The following is a 15045-nucleotide window of genomic DNA, read 5'->3' on the forward strand; positions in this document are numbered from 1 at the left end:
CATAAGGAAGAGGGAGCCAACCCTGCCTGGCATCCATAGTTGGTATGAAATCCTCCTGGGGAGTCTCCCTCAGCTAGAGGATCCTTGGGGCCCGCTGCCCCTGGGGAAACATCAGACTGTGATCTCAGCCATCAGTCGCCTCCTCACCCTCGACTCACAGCCAGGGCCTGGACAGGTGGGAGGGCACAGGAGGGCATGTGTGCTGCCCTGGGAGCCTACATCCAGCCTGGACGCCCATGTTCAATGCTGGGTACAAATTCTGACGCTGGGGCCCCTCCATAAACCGCCACAGTGATGAAAAGATGAAAAAAGCGTATCAGACGAAAGGGCCTGGCCCCAAGGATCCTCTAAATTTCCAAGTGCATCCCCAAGAAAAAAAACCACACCAAGTGTTTGATACGATTTTTTTATTAACATATAATATATTTAATAAAAAATAATATCCACTCTGGCGCTCTCCTCCATTGCAAGGGGAAGAGTGGTGAGGAGGGGCTGGCACTGCCCACCCCCAGGCATCCGGGCAAGCCCTGCCTCCGGGGCTCCCCTCCACCCCTGCCTTCCAACAGGCTCTGACCTCCAGACAGACGGTTCAAAGTTACAAGTGCTTTAGGTCCTCCCTTGAGCTCCCCCAGGCCCACCCCTTGTGCAGAATTCAGGGGCCACCTGGACAAACCCTTTGCTTTTTCTCATTCCTGGGATCCCTCGTTCATGTTAGAAAGAGGATCTGGGGGCAGAGTGGAGTCTCTACTGGCCAGGGGGAAGGGAGGAAAGGAACAGTGATGGGGCAGGGCCGCGAAGAGGGGTGCCGATGAGGCCCCTCCCCTCACTGCAGCCGGTCACTGCGGAATGAGTCCTCCACAGCAGGATCGGGCAGCAGGGCACAGGGATCGCTCAGCATGTGGAGCCCTTCCAGGCCCAGTGGCTCCATGCGCAGGTCCTCCTCCAGCCCGAGCCCCAGCCCCAGTCCAGCTGCCGACACCTCAAAGCCAGGAACTCCGGCCAGGGCCGCCGCAATCTCCTTAGAGAAACCTGGGGAGGACTCTCCTGTGGGGGCAGAAGAGATGGGTGAAGACCCATGCCCTGTAAACTCTTTGAGGACCCCTGGATCCCCTGCTGCACCAGCGAATGTATCACCCCCTCCTTCCACGCCCCATCACCACCCACACCGCTCACCTGGGAGAATGATGTTGGGCCCTGGAGCATGGCGGGAACAGTGGGTCACGTTCTGGTGGTTGAGGGCATGGGGGTCCTGGAGGCTACTCACTGGCCCCTCACCCCCTAAAAATCCAGGCCCTTCAGAAAAGCCAGGGGGATCCAGCGCCAGGCTGGTTGATGGGCTCTCCATGCTGAACTGCTCCAGCTACGGACACAGACAGAGCCTAAGGAAGTGCACTTCAGAAAAGGGTGTCCCATTGGCTCCTGCCTGCCCTGCAAATACGTCCCCTCTGCCCAGCAAAGCACCCCCCCGCCACTCCAGGAACAGGAGCAGAGACAGGGAGAAGGCAGCAAGCAGAGCAGAGCAGCAAGCACGGGGCCTGGAGTAGGTGTGGGCGCCGTACCTGCTGGGACAGAGTGTGTGCATGCCAGGAAGAGAACAAGTCAGAGCAGCGGGCATCAGAGAGCACGCTGTGCGGAGACAGCTAGGGGCGGGGGCAGGATTGGGGTCAAATGCAGGAAGAGAGAAGCCTCAGGTTGGCAGTGCTCCGCTATCTGGGGGGAAGGAGCTCTCCCCCGCCACCCCAGATCTCCCCATTCAGAGTGCACCAGGGATACGACACAAGCCCCCCGACCCACCCCCGGCCCTCCCCTGCTCCTAGACCTGGGTACTCACGTTGCCCAGGCCGAAGTCACTCATGGGCCGGTGGTAAGACTGCTGCCCGTGCCCACTGGAGCTGGGTGGGTACAGTGTCCCGTAGTGCGGTGGCCGGCCCGGGGGCTGCCCCCCTGACGGCTGCATGGAACAGGCCTGAGAGGACAGCCCTGGCTGCTGTAGAGGCTTTGGGGTGGGCGGCTGGCTGGGCAGAACCAAACCTGGGGGGCTATATGGGTACGGAGGCAGCCGCTGGTCAGTGGACAGTTTGCTGGTATCCAGGGGGACACCCTGAAGAGAAGCAAGGAAAAAGGGAGCAGATTAACCCTTGGTAGAGCCCCAGGGGGAAACTCTTAGTCAGGGTTTCCCACCCTGTGAAGCTGCAACCGTCCTCAACACAGACGTGACAGTGTTCCATGGGGCGCCCCGGGGTCGGGGGCCGTCACTCAAGCGCGTATCAGAACGAAAGCGAGCGAGCGAGGCCGGCGTCGGGGCCCGAGGAAACCGTGCCTGCACCGGGAGGCTGCCACACATCCCATAGGCCAAGGCCAGGGCCAGGGCCAGGGCCAGGGCCGGCACGGTGGGCTGCCGGAGGCAGGGAGAGCGGGAAGGAGGGAGGGAGCAGAGCCCTCGCTGGCCTGGCCTTAGTCTTTCCTCCAGGAACATGGAACACACATTCCAGGGAAGGGCAGTGGAGGAGAGGAAGAGGGCAGAGAGAAGGGGGGCGGGGGCAGGGAGAGGCGCGCAGTTCAGCACTGAGGAAGGAGCCCTCAGCTAGGTTCTCAGGCTGCTCCCAACTCTTCCTAACTTGCTGAGTAAGCTTGGAAAGCACTTTCCCTCTGGGTAGTATCCTCATCTGTAACACGAAGAGATGAGGCTCCATGTCTGAGAGCCCCTGACTCTATGAAATCCGTGGAAGGAGGACAGCAATGGGAGAGGGAATGGGACAGGATGAAGGCATGAGAGACAGACAGACGAGGAAAGAAGCATGGGGAGAAAAGGGGGAGAAAAAGCTACCATTTGTGGGGCATGCACCTGGGTGGGCACGGCCTAAGCACGTCCCATACACGGGTCCTGTGATCCTTACAAAAGCACCCTTGTGTTACAGGTGAGGATGCGAGGCTCACAGCCAGCAGGGCACCTGTCCAAGGAGATCACTAGGAAGAGGCAGGGCTGGAATGTGAACCGGGAAGCGGCTCCCCCAGGCTTTGTGCTCTTCAGGCAGGAGGGACAGAGGAATGAAAGGGGATGGCCGAGACAAGGAGCACAGAAGTGAGGAGGGGGTGTCTGGAGAAAGGAAGGTGGAAGGGAGTGTGTGGCAGGGAGAGAGAGGGGGAGGGGAGACAGACACGGACGAAGGCAGCCACGCGTACCTGAGTGATGGAGGACAAGGTGGGTGACATTGTTGGCGAAAACTGTTTGGGCAGCTGCTGTTGGGACCTTCTGGCGTCAGCTGGGCCCACGGGCAAACTCAGGGGGCTGAGGGGCACACGGCGGTGGCGGGGGGAGGTTCCGGGGGTAGAAGCTGGGTAAGGGGGGGCGCCCAGCACGGGAGATGAAGCGGAGGAGGAAGAAGTGGAGGAGGAGAGGGCCGGGGCACTGAGCGAGGGGTGGCCCAGGGAGGCGGTGGGCAGTGCGTGGCGGGCCAGGGAGGACGCAGGCAGGGAGGGGTGGCTGTGGGAGCCCTGGAGCGGGGGCTGGGGGCTGCTCAGGGAGGCCTGGAGGTTGGGGTTGCTCAGGGAGGACTGCAGGGATGGGTGGCTGAGAGGGGAGTGAAGTCCTGCACAGACAAAAAGCAGAGATGCCCACGTTACTGATGGGAGCTGGACCCCTTTCTGCCCAGGACGGAGAGCAGCGACCAGACTATGAAGGTGGCAACACAACGTCCTCCCTGCTCTGTCCCTGACAGTGAGGTTGGCACGGCCCACCTGGGGGCTGCCCTCCATCACCTTTCCAGGAAAAACCCCATCTGCCGTGAGGGAATCCTGGGCAGGACTGGTGTGGGCAGTCACAGGAGGCTCCTGGGGGCCCGAGCCCCCCACCCCGTCACCCCTCCAGCCAGGACAGCCACTCACCTGGCACATCATAGCCCGAGCCCGGGCCCAGGCCCAGGCCCCCGCTGATGCCGAGGTGGGTCATGGTGTGGGTCAAATTGGAGGTACTGCTGCCCCCACTCAGGCTGGGGAAGGCTGTCTCCTCAGGGTCCAGGGGAGTGGGCAGTGGCGGGGGAAAGTGCAGGTTGGTGAGGTCAGGTAGGGAGCCGCCTGTGTTCAAGGCAGGTGGGAGGACGGGCACACTGGCAGGCTGGTCAGGAGATGGGAAGATGCTGTGGGAGGAGAGGAAGAGAAGCGGAGATGGCGGCAGTGGTCGGGGTGGGGGACGGAGGCTGGCCTCCCACGTTTCCCCTCAGCCCCTCAGCCAACCTAATCAAGGCACCTACTTAATTCCAGGGACTTCACAGGACCGAGGTCGGGACGAGGATGAGGACAACTGAGGAGAGAAGAAAGACTGTGAAAAAGGAGGCCAGAGCTCAGCGAGGACCGAGGAAGACCTGCCCCACAGAAAGAAGGGGGGTAGTGGGCCACACCGACCTTCTTAGCATCCCATGGCTTCAGCAAATGCTTGTCATCTAGCAAGTTCTCCTCAACAGCAGGGACTTGAAAAAGAAAGACTGGTGATGAGAGGGTTGGAGAAGGAGCCGGTGGGGCAGGAGAGGAAGCAGAGGTGAGAGGGAGGCAGTCCCGCTCCCGGGCCCTGCACAAAGCCCCCAACACCAGGCCAGAAATCCGTGGGCCTCAGTGGCCACAAACGGCGAGGAACACATACCTTTGGAGTCCACTTCACCATCCAGAAAACCTACAAAGGATGCGGGAGAGTTGGCTACAGTCCAGACTTCTCTACGGGCTTTAAACAAAAGCTCGTCCGGTCATTCCCCGCCCAGGGCCAGGCCACTTACCTCCACGCCGGCTGGGCAGGATGCTGGGAGGGGCAGGGCCTGGATAAGTGTCCTGGGGGCTGGGGTTCATCACACTGGTGTGAAGGGCAGAATCAGAACTTGTCCTGTGGGGGTGGGGGGGCAGAGGTGAGCTCGTACCTGTGACGGTGTTCCTGGTCCCCATGCCCTGCTCAGCAGGGGACAACGCTAGCTGGGCTGGGACAGGGTGGGGCAAGGGAGCAGGGCCCGGAAACAGCAGATAAGAGATGTGGCACAGAGAAGGCCAGGGCCATCACCTGTTCAGTGCAGATGGCAGTCGAAACAACTGTCCCTTCTCTGCAGGGAAATTGCCCCAGGGCATCGTCCTGGGGTGGAAACACAAGGTCAGGAGGAGGAAGGCTAGCAACAGGCAGGAAAGCCAGCACGGGGCTAGAGAGCGCCGGCCGCTGAGGCGGAGATGGACAGGGCCGAGCACCCAGGGCCGTGCCTCCTTTCTGGTCCTTCTGCTCCCTGTGACCCGACCCCCCTCCCACGATCAAGCTGAGAGATCTGGAAACTCAACTGGTCTCTGCCGGGATAAGCTGAATGGGCATCCTGGAGCCCAGCGACTGTGCACGGAGGATGACACAGACCGCGGAGGGTCGGAAACCTGGGGCCAGAACGCTGCACCTGGCAGCCACTCCTGTGGAGAGCCAGCCATCCTCCCTCCCCGGACACGCACATCCCAGTCAGCCACCGTTACCACTGGTCCTGCGCTGGCTGGACTGGGAGGCTCGGCTGCCAATGTCAGCAGGGCCAAGACTGGACTCTGACCCACCTGCCCCCACCCCGCCCAGCCCTGCATTACGGAGGAGGCACTGTTCGAAGCCCGGCCCCAACCCAAGCTCCCTCCAGAGACACGTCAGGGAGTGGACAGGAGACCCTGTCTGCCCTAGACACTGACCTCCGCCAGCCGGACTCCGGGGGAGGAGACAAGTAGGCAGGACTATAGGGAGAGCTGTCGACGTGAGCAGCACCAGCAGCAGTTAAGGAGAAAGGGAGGAGGGCACAGAGGGGACAGAGACCAGATAAGAGGAGAACACTGGAGGAGGTGGATGAATTGTTTCCAGAAGCAAGTACCTCCCTCCTCTTCCACGAGGGGCAACGACAGGGCCAAAGAATGGAAGAGAAAAAGAGAACCAGGCCCAGTAGAGTTGGAAAAACGAGGGCGAATAACCGGACAGGACGTGAGAAACAGGCCTATGAGAGTCTCTGAGACTGAAAGCTACCAACAGAAAGGGGAGGAAAAACGTGAAGAGGGAACCAAACGCCCTTCAGCAGGAGACGTAGGTCTCCCCGTCGAAGGAGCCGGTGCCGACACACGGGCCAGACAGTGGCTTTTCTGGGAGGCCGGGAATGGAGGGACTGAAGCGCACACAGAGTCCCTTCCTCCCACGAGTTCCCGAGGAACCCCGTCGCCCCGGGGCCCCCCACAGCCTCCGTGAAGGATATGTGGCGGGGGTAGCGGCGGAGTGGGGACACCATCCTTCGGGGGTCTCGCTGCACCCGTTCCACCAGCCCGTGGTGCCGCGTGCCCCGAGATGAATCCAGAGGCGAGTGGAGGGGGCTCTGCCAAAAGAGACAGGGAGGTCACCTGGGGAAGTCGCAAGTTGCCTGGGTCCCTGTGACTGCAGTCCACTCACCTGGAACTCAGCCAGGCCACAGCCAATCTGGTTAACATTGGGCAGAGAACCGCCATAATGGGAGCTCCTCGTGTAGGCCAGTCGCAACTTTTGGGCCTGTAGCTGAGATGGGGAGGACAAACGGGAATGTCAGGGAAGGTTCTGACGACTGTTCCCGTTCCTCTGGCCACTCCTGCCATCTGTCTCCAGGGCACGCCCTACTGCTGGAGCACTTAAGAGCGCCGCCAGGAAAAGCAGTGGGGGGCAGGCCAGGTGCGAAGCTCGGCCCCAGCTCTTCCGCAGGCCACCTCAGCCACCCCACTAATGGCTGGCGTCGCCCTGCCACGCAGGGCCTGACACTCTGCTTGGGGCCTGTCCCAGTTGGCATCAGTCTAAACAGAGTCCCGGAGGGGTTGCCAGGAGCCCCCAAGCTAGTCACATGGGTCAGCTCCTGGGAAGGGTGCCTATTAGGCACCTCGCTTTCCCTTCCAGATGCGTCCAGGGCTAATTGGAACATGAGGGGAAGGCCACAGGTGGATGCCACAGAGCCATTATCGCCAACCTCTTTCCTTCCCACTCTGGAGGGCACAGGCTTCTGCCACTTGGCCTGCCTCAGGAAAGCTACACAGAGCCTGCACCACCCAAACTAGAACACCTAGGAAATGATGGCTCTCCCAGCTGGAAAAACAGTGCTGAAGCCAAGAAGCAGTCTTCTTCTACCTAGTTCTAAAGCCCCTGAATGGAGAGGGAAGCCTTGAGAACGGTGCCGAGAGAGGGAGCGATAACCCAGTTCAGCCTGGCCTGACCCCCACTTTGGGGAGATGTATCTGGCACGGCAGTGAGACACCACAACCCTCAGTCTGGCACGGCGTCAGTCTGTCTACAGATCTTAAGTCCTTCCGTGAGAGCTGAACACCTACTTCTGAGGCTCAACCACTGCAACCTGCCAAAAAATGGACGTAGGGCAGCTGATGAACTTCTGGGGGTCATGCACTGTTGTGCAGAGGCCAACATCAGAACTGACTTTCTGTTCCAAGTGATCAGCCCACTGAGTTTAGCAGACACTATGTAAACCTTTGGGCCGCTCAAGATTGCTATTAGTAGATGTGCTAACCCTAGCCCCTCAGCACTCTAGGCCCCCATGGCTGTAGCTGCCTCAAAAGAGCCCTCTCAGCTAAGCTAAGCCCCAGATCTCTTATCTCTAGCTTTAGACTCTTGGGTCCCTGAGCCCCGGCCTTGTACGCCCACTAGATATTTATGTGCAGCAGCGAGGCAACCTGCAGGGGCAAGGTGGGCAGAAGGGGTGTTTGGACAAACCAAGGCGCTAAAAAGACAGAGGCCTCAGCTCTGAGCTTCTCACAGCCTTTCTGTTTGTACACACAAACCCTAAAATCCCACCCTGCCTCTGCTGGAGTCACGGTCCAGACAGAGGACAGGGCGTCAGGCCGAGCCTCTCGCCCACCTCCTTGCCTCCGCACCCACCATGAGCAAAAGCTCCTAAAGGGGAGCAGTCAACAGATCATGATCCTCATGGCATTCAGAGGGAGTTGTGTGGGTACACACACACGATATGCTTCCCCCCTAACTCTCTCTGTTCTGACTCCCACAAACTAGGACACGTGGTCTCTAGAGACCCAAAGGGAAAAAAACACAAGAAAAACCAACAGGGGAAACACAAACAAAAGTACAACGGGAGTCGCGGTCACAGAGGCAACCACAGTCAGATCAGAAACGTCTTTCTGTGCCACCATCTCCCCGTGAGTTCCTTCCAGCGCTCCGCCATGAGGGATCACTGCAATAGCCTCACCTGCTGTTTTGAGAATAACGTGTCCCTAAATTAGGACTGCACACCAGCTGGGCAGACTCCCACCCTCACTCCCTCTGATATTCAGCCCTGGAAAGCAAGAAAGGAAGGCCAGAGGGGCTTCAGAGGCAACCGTGCCAGGATGTCTTTTTTCTGGAACTGTTTAGGAATGAATATCCCCAGCCACAGGAGACCCTCAGGGGCACCTTATAACTGACCCACGAAGCAGCCACCTTCCCAGAAAGCTCAGCAAACCTGACCTATAGCCAACTGGTTACCCGCTTTGGAGCTTCAAAGTCCTACCTCCCCTCCGCGGTGGCCAGGGCAAGACATTAAGCACAGTCTGCGAGCAATGGACCTCACCTTCATTCACGTCAGGAAACCACAAGAAATATTTGAAAAAGGAAGCAAAGGGAAGGGACGCAGGAGGGGACTTCCTGCCCCACTAGACTCAGCGCTGCGGCGCGCAAACACCCAAGGGGCCCTTTCCCGAAGGCACCGAAGTGCCGAGAATGGCACAGCAGGGCAGAGGGACCGGACTGGAGGAGACACCGCCTCGGAGCAGCCGGGCTGGGGCGAGCGGACCATGCCCCCCGCCACGGCCCCAGCTCGGGGATGCTGCAGGAGCGTCCCCAGGGGCTCAAGCAGGGATGCACGGGATCGCCGCCGGCCGCCGCCCCCTCGCGGCCCCGCTCCCCGGCTCCCGGCCTCCCCCGCAAGCCCGTCTTCCTGCCCCTCGGCCCTCCACCCGCGCCTCCCGGACGGCGGCGGCCCCGCTCCGCCTCCCTCGCGGCGGCGCCCGCCCCCGCCCCCGCCCCGCCTCCCGGCGCCCCGCTCCGGGACTGCGCCCTCGGCTCCCGCGCCCCCGGCGGCCCCTCACCCGGGTGGAGCCGATGTCCATCATCACCTCCTCGAAGGCCGCCGTCTCTTCGGCCTGACGCTGCTTCTGCAGCGCGATCTTCTCGCTAAACTTGCGCGGATTGGAAGCTGCGGCCGCGGCCGAGCCGGGCCCGTTCGCGCCCGCCGCCGCCATCTTCCCCGTGCGTCCCTCCCCGCCACCCTCCCGGACAAGCCACGGTCCCGCCGCGGGCCTCGGCCCGCGCCTCCAGCCGCAGCCGCCGCCGCCGCCTCGGCGAGCACCGCGAGCCCGGCCCCAGCCTAGCCCGGACCTGCCGCGCGCGAGGGCCGCCGGGAACTGTAGTTTGTTTACGTGACCCCTGCGCGGCCCCAGGCGAGCAGCGCGGACAGGAAGCGGACTCCATTTCCCAGCAGCCCTGTGGCCCCGGGGCCTGGGAGCCTGGCTCCTCCCCCCGGCTCCTCCCTGCGCGGGGCAAGCTGGGAAAAGTAGTTCTAAGTTGGTCTTGAGCTCCGACCGTGAAGGGGAGCAGGATGCAGGAGAGGGAAGGATTGGGGAGGAAGGGGAAGGGGTGGAGACAGGGCGGGAAGAAGGAAGGAACAAAAGAGGGAAAATTTGGGTCTTCGAGGAAGGGGACTACGGAGCCTGAATGAAAGCAGTGAGAGTAGGGATATTAAAACAGGTATAAACGTCTGGGACTCAGGCCCTCTCAGACTGGCTACGTGCCCACCCCTTGCCCAAGACAAATGAATCAGACACTGCACAAATGTATAGAAACATCTTTTATTTGGGTAACAAGTCCCAAAACAGGTCAGTTAGTAAAATAGATTCTAGAGAACATGGCTCTATCCACAGCCCTCCCTCCCCAAAAATAGCTGGGGGTGAGCTTTCCCCTTGGGCTCCTCTGGTATAAAAAAAAATTTGGCAGCTCAGTATTTCTCATCTGGGCATGGGGCACCAGTTCCATGTTCAGTATTCCCAGGGTGCAGTAGTGGTGGGGGGCCGTATCTCTGCCAACCCTCCCCCAACCTCAACTCAGCAAACAGGCCTGCCTCCAAAAAAAAGAGCAAGCAGGGCCCCTCCGCTGAGGTGTTGGGCAGGGTTCAGTGCCATCACTGTGCTTTTTGACAAAGAGGGAAGGGATTTATTTGGCACTTTAAAAATAGAGAAGTGAGCAGGACTAGAGAAGCCAAAGAAGGTACCAAACTGGCAGGAAGAGGCCATTTGGCACCAGTCCCCTGGGAGAAGGGAAGCGGGAGATAGAGTAGGCGCTAAGAAAAGAAGGAGTCCACTCCACGCCAAGTGACAGAGGGCTGAAGTGGGCTAGAACCAGCAGGACTGCTGCCTCTGGGCTGTGCCTTCTCACACCTCCATCCCGCAGCGGCGGGGTGCCCGCTCCCAGCCTTGCCATCGTCAGCTCGTCCCTGTATGTAGTGTGACCCTGGATTCTAACACTCAGTGTCTTCCCCATTGTGAATCACTGATCACGTCTTTAGTGATAGGACTATCCCTTGTCCCTCGGGGCCAGGCTCTTGAATACCACATCCCTCCCATTGGTCAGATAATCCCAAAGACTCCATCCCTATCTCCCAGAGAACCCTTTGATCCTCAATCCTCCCTTCTCCACTCCTTATTTTCATATGCTGGGGTGGAAAAGGAAGGTCAAGGGCACCTGGAGCTCCCTAGACTTGGATGAAGAGCAGGCCAGTAAGTAGGGCAAAGCCTGCAAGGAGCAGGATGACCTTGAGGATCCTCTGCTCAGAAGTGGCCAGCTCCTGGGGCAAGATTTCCAGGAAGGTAATATAGAGAAAGGTGCCAGCTGCCATGCCCTCCAGCACAGACTGGGCCAGCTGGTGCAGTGGCCCAGCCGACTCTGCCAGAGCCGCACCCAACCCAATGCCCAGAGGTGTCATGCATGAGAAGAGGATCCCACAGCCAGCTACCACCTGCGCTCGCAGATGGCTCTGCAGCAGCCGCAGGGACAAGCTGACTGCCAGAATACCCTTGTGGAGCAGCAAAGCCAGGCAGAGCTCCAGGGCCCGAGCCCGGTCTCGCTGCAGCCCCACCGCCAGTCCCTCGAACACCGAGTGCAGGGCCAGGGAGAAGACCAGTACGCAGGCACGCAGGGCTGAGGGGGCTGCAGGGGCTCCACCTGCCTGTGGGACCCCTGGCCCATCATCCCAGTGCTGTGGCCCACCATTTGCTGTTCCCAGCAGAGCTCTTGTCTCCTCTCGAGGTGGTGGCCCTGACTGCTCCTTGTAAGCTAGTGTGATCTGTTCCATCACCAGGACCAGGAAGAAGCCCATTGCCAAGATGAACTCTTGTAGGGGGAACTGGAGCTGTGGGCAAATAGGGCAGCAAGAAATTCAGGAGACAGGCCAACAATGGGGAAGAGTCAAATTCAGAGTCTCGAGGACTCCCAGTTATACAGACTTAGGGTCCCCCACAGATGCAGGGCTACTCTCAGTTACACAAAGACACACACAATCACATAGATGATAGTGTCGCTCACAGCACTACACATATAGACCAGTTTCTCAACTTCAGCACCATTAACATTTTGGGTTGGATAATTCTTCATTTTGGAGGGCTGTCCTATGCTCAGTGGGATGTTTAACAGAATCCCTAGCCTGCACAAAGCCTTCCTTTCCCAATTGTGACAACCAAAAAGGTCTCCAGACACTACCAAATGCTCCCTGTGAAGGGGGTGCAAAACCACCGCCAGCTGAGAGTGACTGATGCAGACACGTAGGCGCGCACGCACACAGGATCACACGTTGCCCACCTCACCAAATGCTCACACACAGAGCCACAAACTCTCAGGGGCCACTGAGACTTACACAGTCATACGGGGTGGCCGGTCACTCGCTCACAGAAGTTACATCCTGTGTTACTTCCCCAGCCTTAGGACGAGGAAGAGCGCAGGGTGCCCTCCTGGCACCTCCACACACCGTCTCAGCTTTTCCCCTGAGACTTCCCTACGCCTTGTACTTGACCTTCTTCACATCCTACTTCCTTGGGTTGTGGCGTTTTAGGTCAGGAACTCCAGGCCTCCCACCCTTCCCAGGCCTCGAGGGCCCTCTACTGCCAGCAAAGTGGTGTGAGAGTGAAGATGATTCTTGGAGGCTGTGACTGAGAAACTCACAGAGTGGGTCACATGCCTGTACAAGGCTCCCCTCAGTGACCCAAAGAGTGCATGGCAGGTACAGAGGGACTGGGGGCGAAGGGGAGCACCCCAGGAAGAGTTATGCCCCATCCCTAAAAGTCACAGTTCATAGGGTCCCATGCTAGGCGCCTTCCACACGGTCACACGGTCACGGAGCGCGTCTCCCACGGGTGTGTGACTGAACACCCCCCCCCCACAGGGTCACATGCAGCAGAAAGGGCTCACCGTCACGTGCAGGGCTGCCAGGGCCTCATCTATGGCAGCCAGGTAGTCAGGCAGTAGGTCCAGGAGACAGGTGGCCAGAAAGACACCCCCTGCGAAGCAGCTTACTAGGCTCAAGGCTTTTTGGCGGGAGGCTGGACAGGAGTGGAGCACAGACGGGAGTGAGCAATGAACACCCTCAAGCCTCACTGCCCCAACCCAAGCAACGGTCACTCTTGCCTTCCCGTCTTTAGGGGAACCTCCGCAGCCCCCAGAGCCCTCCCCAACCCAGCAGGGAACAGGAGAGGCTCACCTGAGGCTTCGGGGCCGGCCCCAGGCCGGCGCAGCACGCAGATGGGCACCAGACTGCAGAGAAGAGTGAGCAAGAGCAGCAGCACCAGGGCGCCCATTTTCACCTCCAGACCCACGGGCCCCGGGGGCTCCGAGGCCACCGCCTCCGGGCGCCACACCAGGAGCTCTGGCTCCGCCCAGGGCCCCATGGTGGCTGTAGCGCTCCAACGACTTTCGGACCTAAGACAACGCGAGTGGGGCAATGGTCACTTGAAGACCGGGCCAAGCAGAGGGGAGAGCTGGTCAGCGGGCGGGAGCCCCCTCACCCTGCCGCCCCCCGGCCTCCCCAGCCCAGTGTGACTCATGCACTCCCGGACTGGGAACGGTCCCCTTCCCCCGCAGACTGCGCCCCTTCAGATGGCTCATTCGGGGACCCCGCGCGGGGGATCCGGCGTCAGGGCGGTGTGGACGTCTCATTACTCTTTCACCTGAAGCTCGGTCCTCCCGGGAGAGGAGAGGCCGGGAACCCCGCAGGAAGGAGGGGACGGAGCAGAGGGGGTCGGGCTGCGCAGAGCTGTCGCGGGGCGCTTCGTGGGCCACCTGGGCAGGGCGAGTTTGGGGCGGATCACTCCCCGCTCCCGTTTCACCAGCCGCGCGCCGGAAGCGGAGAGCGGCGCGCTCACGGCCACCGCCAGGGGCCCCAGGCGGCGGGGTCGCGGCGGGCCGAGGCCGCCCAGCCCACACGGCCCGGGCACACACTCACCTCGCCAGGGCCCCCTCCGCCGCAGCCGCCGGGTTCCGCCGCGACTCGGGACCCCGCCCCGCCGCGTCCCGCCTCCCCGCCGCCGCCGGCCAATGACGGCGCCAGGGGGCGGGGCCCTGCCAGGAGTGACGTGCTCTGGGGGCAATCAGAGGCCGGCGAGCGGGCTGTTGGGGGCGGGGCTTCGAGGGGGCGGGCCCAGGGGCTGCGGGCCTGGGGCGCCTCGGGGCGGTAGGACTGGCCCGGCTGGCCGGAAGCTAGAACACCCGCGGGCGAGGCGGGAGTCCGAGCCCACCCCGCATTCCCAAGTCTTCCGCTCTGCATCGCTGAGGTTTTCTTCCTGGTCTTGGGCAGCGTCTTCTTAACCATCTCTTGGAAGACTCTAATACCCTTTCCGCGCACCTTGGCGCCAGAGGGAAAACATTCTCTTCTTAGGACTGACTTCCTTGCTTGACTTCCCTCTCCGGCACCCACAACAAAGGAAAAAGACAAGGCAGAATTGGAAAAAGGAAATAGCGAAGAGAGGGCATTTCTTGAAAATCATCCCTTCTTGACTACCAGTGGCCTGAGCGCACTTTTGTGCAGCCTTCCGTCTTCTCTGAGAGTGTGCAGGGAACTGGTGGGACCCAGCACAGGGGTGGCCCAAAACCTGCCCAGTGAAGAGCTGCTCTCAGCTGGCTCCAACTTACCATCCTTACCATGCCTCAGGGCATCTAACAGGGTTCTCTCAAACTCACCTTGAACTCTGCAACTCCTCTGACCCCAGCCCTGCTGGCCTCCCTTCTCTTTTCTGTTCCTTGATTGCACCAAAGTATTTTCAACTCAGGACCCTCATTGTTTCCTTAGCCTGGATCCTTTTGACCCACATTCCCTGTGCTATCAGAATCTTCTAACCCCATGGGAGGGTAGGATATAAAAGAGGAAATAAAGAAGGGGGCTCAGCCTAGTCTTTTCAAAGGCGAAAAGACCTCATTGTCTCAAGAAGAGGCGGGAGTAATGTCTCTAAGGCTCTGGAAATGGAGGCCAGAAACTTCCCTAAGAGGGAATGTGAGGACTTTTTGAGGGAGAGAGCCCAGGAGAAAGGAATCAGATAGGACTCTAAGATCAGGATGTAGGTGAAACGGGATAGTACTGTACCATCATTTAATAATTATTATTGCGTTAGGGCGCCTGGGTGGCTCAGTCAGTTAAGCATCTGCCTTCAGCTCAGGTCATGATCCCAGGGTCCTGGCATCAAGAGCCTCACATCCAGCTCCCTGCTCAGGGGGGAGCCTGCTTCTCCCTCTCCCTTTGCCCCTCCCCCAGGCTTGTGCGCGCTCTCTCTCAAATAAATAAATTAAAATTTTTAAAATTTTTAAAAATTTAAAAAAGAGGAAACTCCTAATTATTTGAGAGAATATTGTGCAAGCTGCAGTTTGTGGTAAATTATGCTTTCAAGATTATTATTTTTTAAAGATTATTTATTTTAGAGAGAGACAGAGACAGCATGAATGGGAGGGACAGAAGGAAAGGGAGAATCTCAGGCAAACTCCATGCTGAACACAGAGCCTGTCTCAGGGCT

At 59.8% G+C, this 15045-nt stretch overlaps 2 protein-coding genes across 12 annotated transcripts; both read right to left on the minus strand.

Moving 5' to 3' along the window:
* Nucleotides 1-392: 392 nt before the first annotated feature.
* Nucleotides 393-9359, minus strand: CRTC2 (CREB regulated transcription coactivator 2). 8 transcript variants are annotated; one of them, XM_064593587.1, is made up of 14 exons: nucleotides 9091-9358; nucleotides 6428-6529; nucleotides 6237-6353; nucleotides 5689-5750; nucleotides 5042-5110; nucleotides 4767-4870; nucleotides 4637-4666; nucleotides 4402-4481; nucleotides 4251-4318; nucleotides 3886-4136; nucleotides 3184-3590; nucleotides 1832-2101; nucleotides 1174-1360; nucleotides 393-1044 (listed from the first exon to the last, which is right to left on the minus strand). In XM_064593587.1, exons 1-14 carry the CDS (start codon nucleotides 9241-9243, stop codon nucleotides 824-826), a joined length of 2121 nt encoding a protein of 706 aa, XP_064449657.1. In that variant the 5' UTR covers nucleotides 9244-9358; the 3' UTR covers nucleotides 393-823. The 8 variants fall into 8 exon arrangements, with proteins under 8 accessions (XP_064449657.1, XP_064449658.1, XP_064449659.1 ...); XM_064593588.1 differs by having other exon boundaries at nucleotides 4402-4466; nucleotides 9091-9357; XM_064593589.1 differs by having other exon boundaries at nucleotides 4251-4300; nucleotides 9091-9357.
* Nucleotides 9360-9833: 474 nt separating this feature from the next.
* SLC39A1 (solute carrier family 39 member 1) lies at nucleotides 9834-14677 on the minus strand. Of its 4 annotated transcripts, none has more exons than XM_064593600.1 (5): nucleotides 13488-14677; nucleotides 13205-13324; nucleotides 12747-12964; nucleotides 12458-12588; nucleotides 9834-11405 (listed from the first exon to the last, which is right to left on the minus strand). In XM_064593600.1, the coding sequence occupies exons 3-5, from the start codon at nucleotides 12931-12933 to the stop codon at nucleotides 10749-10751; spliced, it is 975 nt and encodes a 324-aa protein (XP_064449670.1). In that variant the 5' UTR covers nucleotides 12934-12964; nucleotides 13205-13324; nucleotides 13488-14677; the 3' UTR covers nucleotides 9834-10748. The 4 variants fall into 4 exon arrangements, with proteins under 4 accessions (XP_064449670.1, XP_045732395.1, XP_045732397.1 ...); XM_045876439.3 differs by having other exon boundaries at nucleotides 13213-13324; nucleotides 13488-14669; XM_045876441.3 differs by lacking the exon at nucleotides 13205-13324 and having other exon boundaries at nucleotides 13488-14673.
* Between the last annotated feature and the right edge of the window lie 368 nt (nucleotides 14678-15045).

This window comes from Mirounga angustirostris, unplaced genomic scaffold, assembly GCF_029215605.1.
Source record: "Mirounga angustirostris isolate CCGP_5_RB_7025 unplaced genomic scaffold, mMirAng1.0.hap1 SCAF_6, whole genome shotgun sequence".
Taxonomy (NCBI): Eukaryota; Metazoa; Chordata; class Mammalia; order Carnivora; family Phocidae; genus Mirounga; species Mirounga angustirostris.

Excerpts from the sequence above, each read along its gene's own strand:
- CRTC2 (XM_064593587.1), bottom strand. The coding sequence starts at position 9,243 with ATGGCGGCGGCGGGCGCGAACGGGCCCGGCTCGGCCGCGGCCGCAGCT. Across the intron at positions 3,591-3,885 it reads CTCGGGCTATGATGTGCCAG|GACTTCACTCCCCTCTCAGC; the intron begins GTGAGTGGCTGT and ends TTGTCTGTGCAG. Across the intron at positions 2,102-3,183 it reads CCTTGTCCTCCATCACTCAG|GGTGTCCCCCTGGATACCAG; the intron begins GTACGCGTGGCT and ends GCTTCTCTTCAG.
- SLC39A1 (XM_064593600.1), bottom strand. The coding sequence starts at position 12,933 with ATGGGGCCCTGGGCGGAGCCAGAGCTCCTGGTGTGGCGCCCGGAGGCG. Across the intron at positions 12,589-12,746 it reads GGCCGGCCCCGAAGCCTCAG|CCTCCCGCCAAAAAGCCTTG; the intron begins GTGAGCCTCTCC and ends ACTCCTGTCCAG. Across the intron at positions 11,406-12,457 it reads TGGCAGCCCTGCACGTGACG|CTCCAGTTCCCCCTACAAGA; the intron begins GTGAGCCCTTTC and ends ATTTGCCCACAG.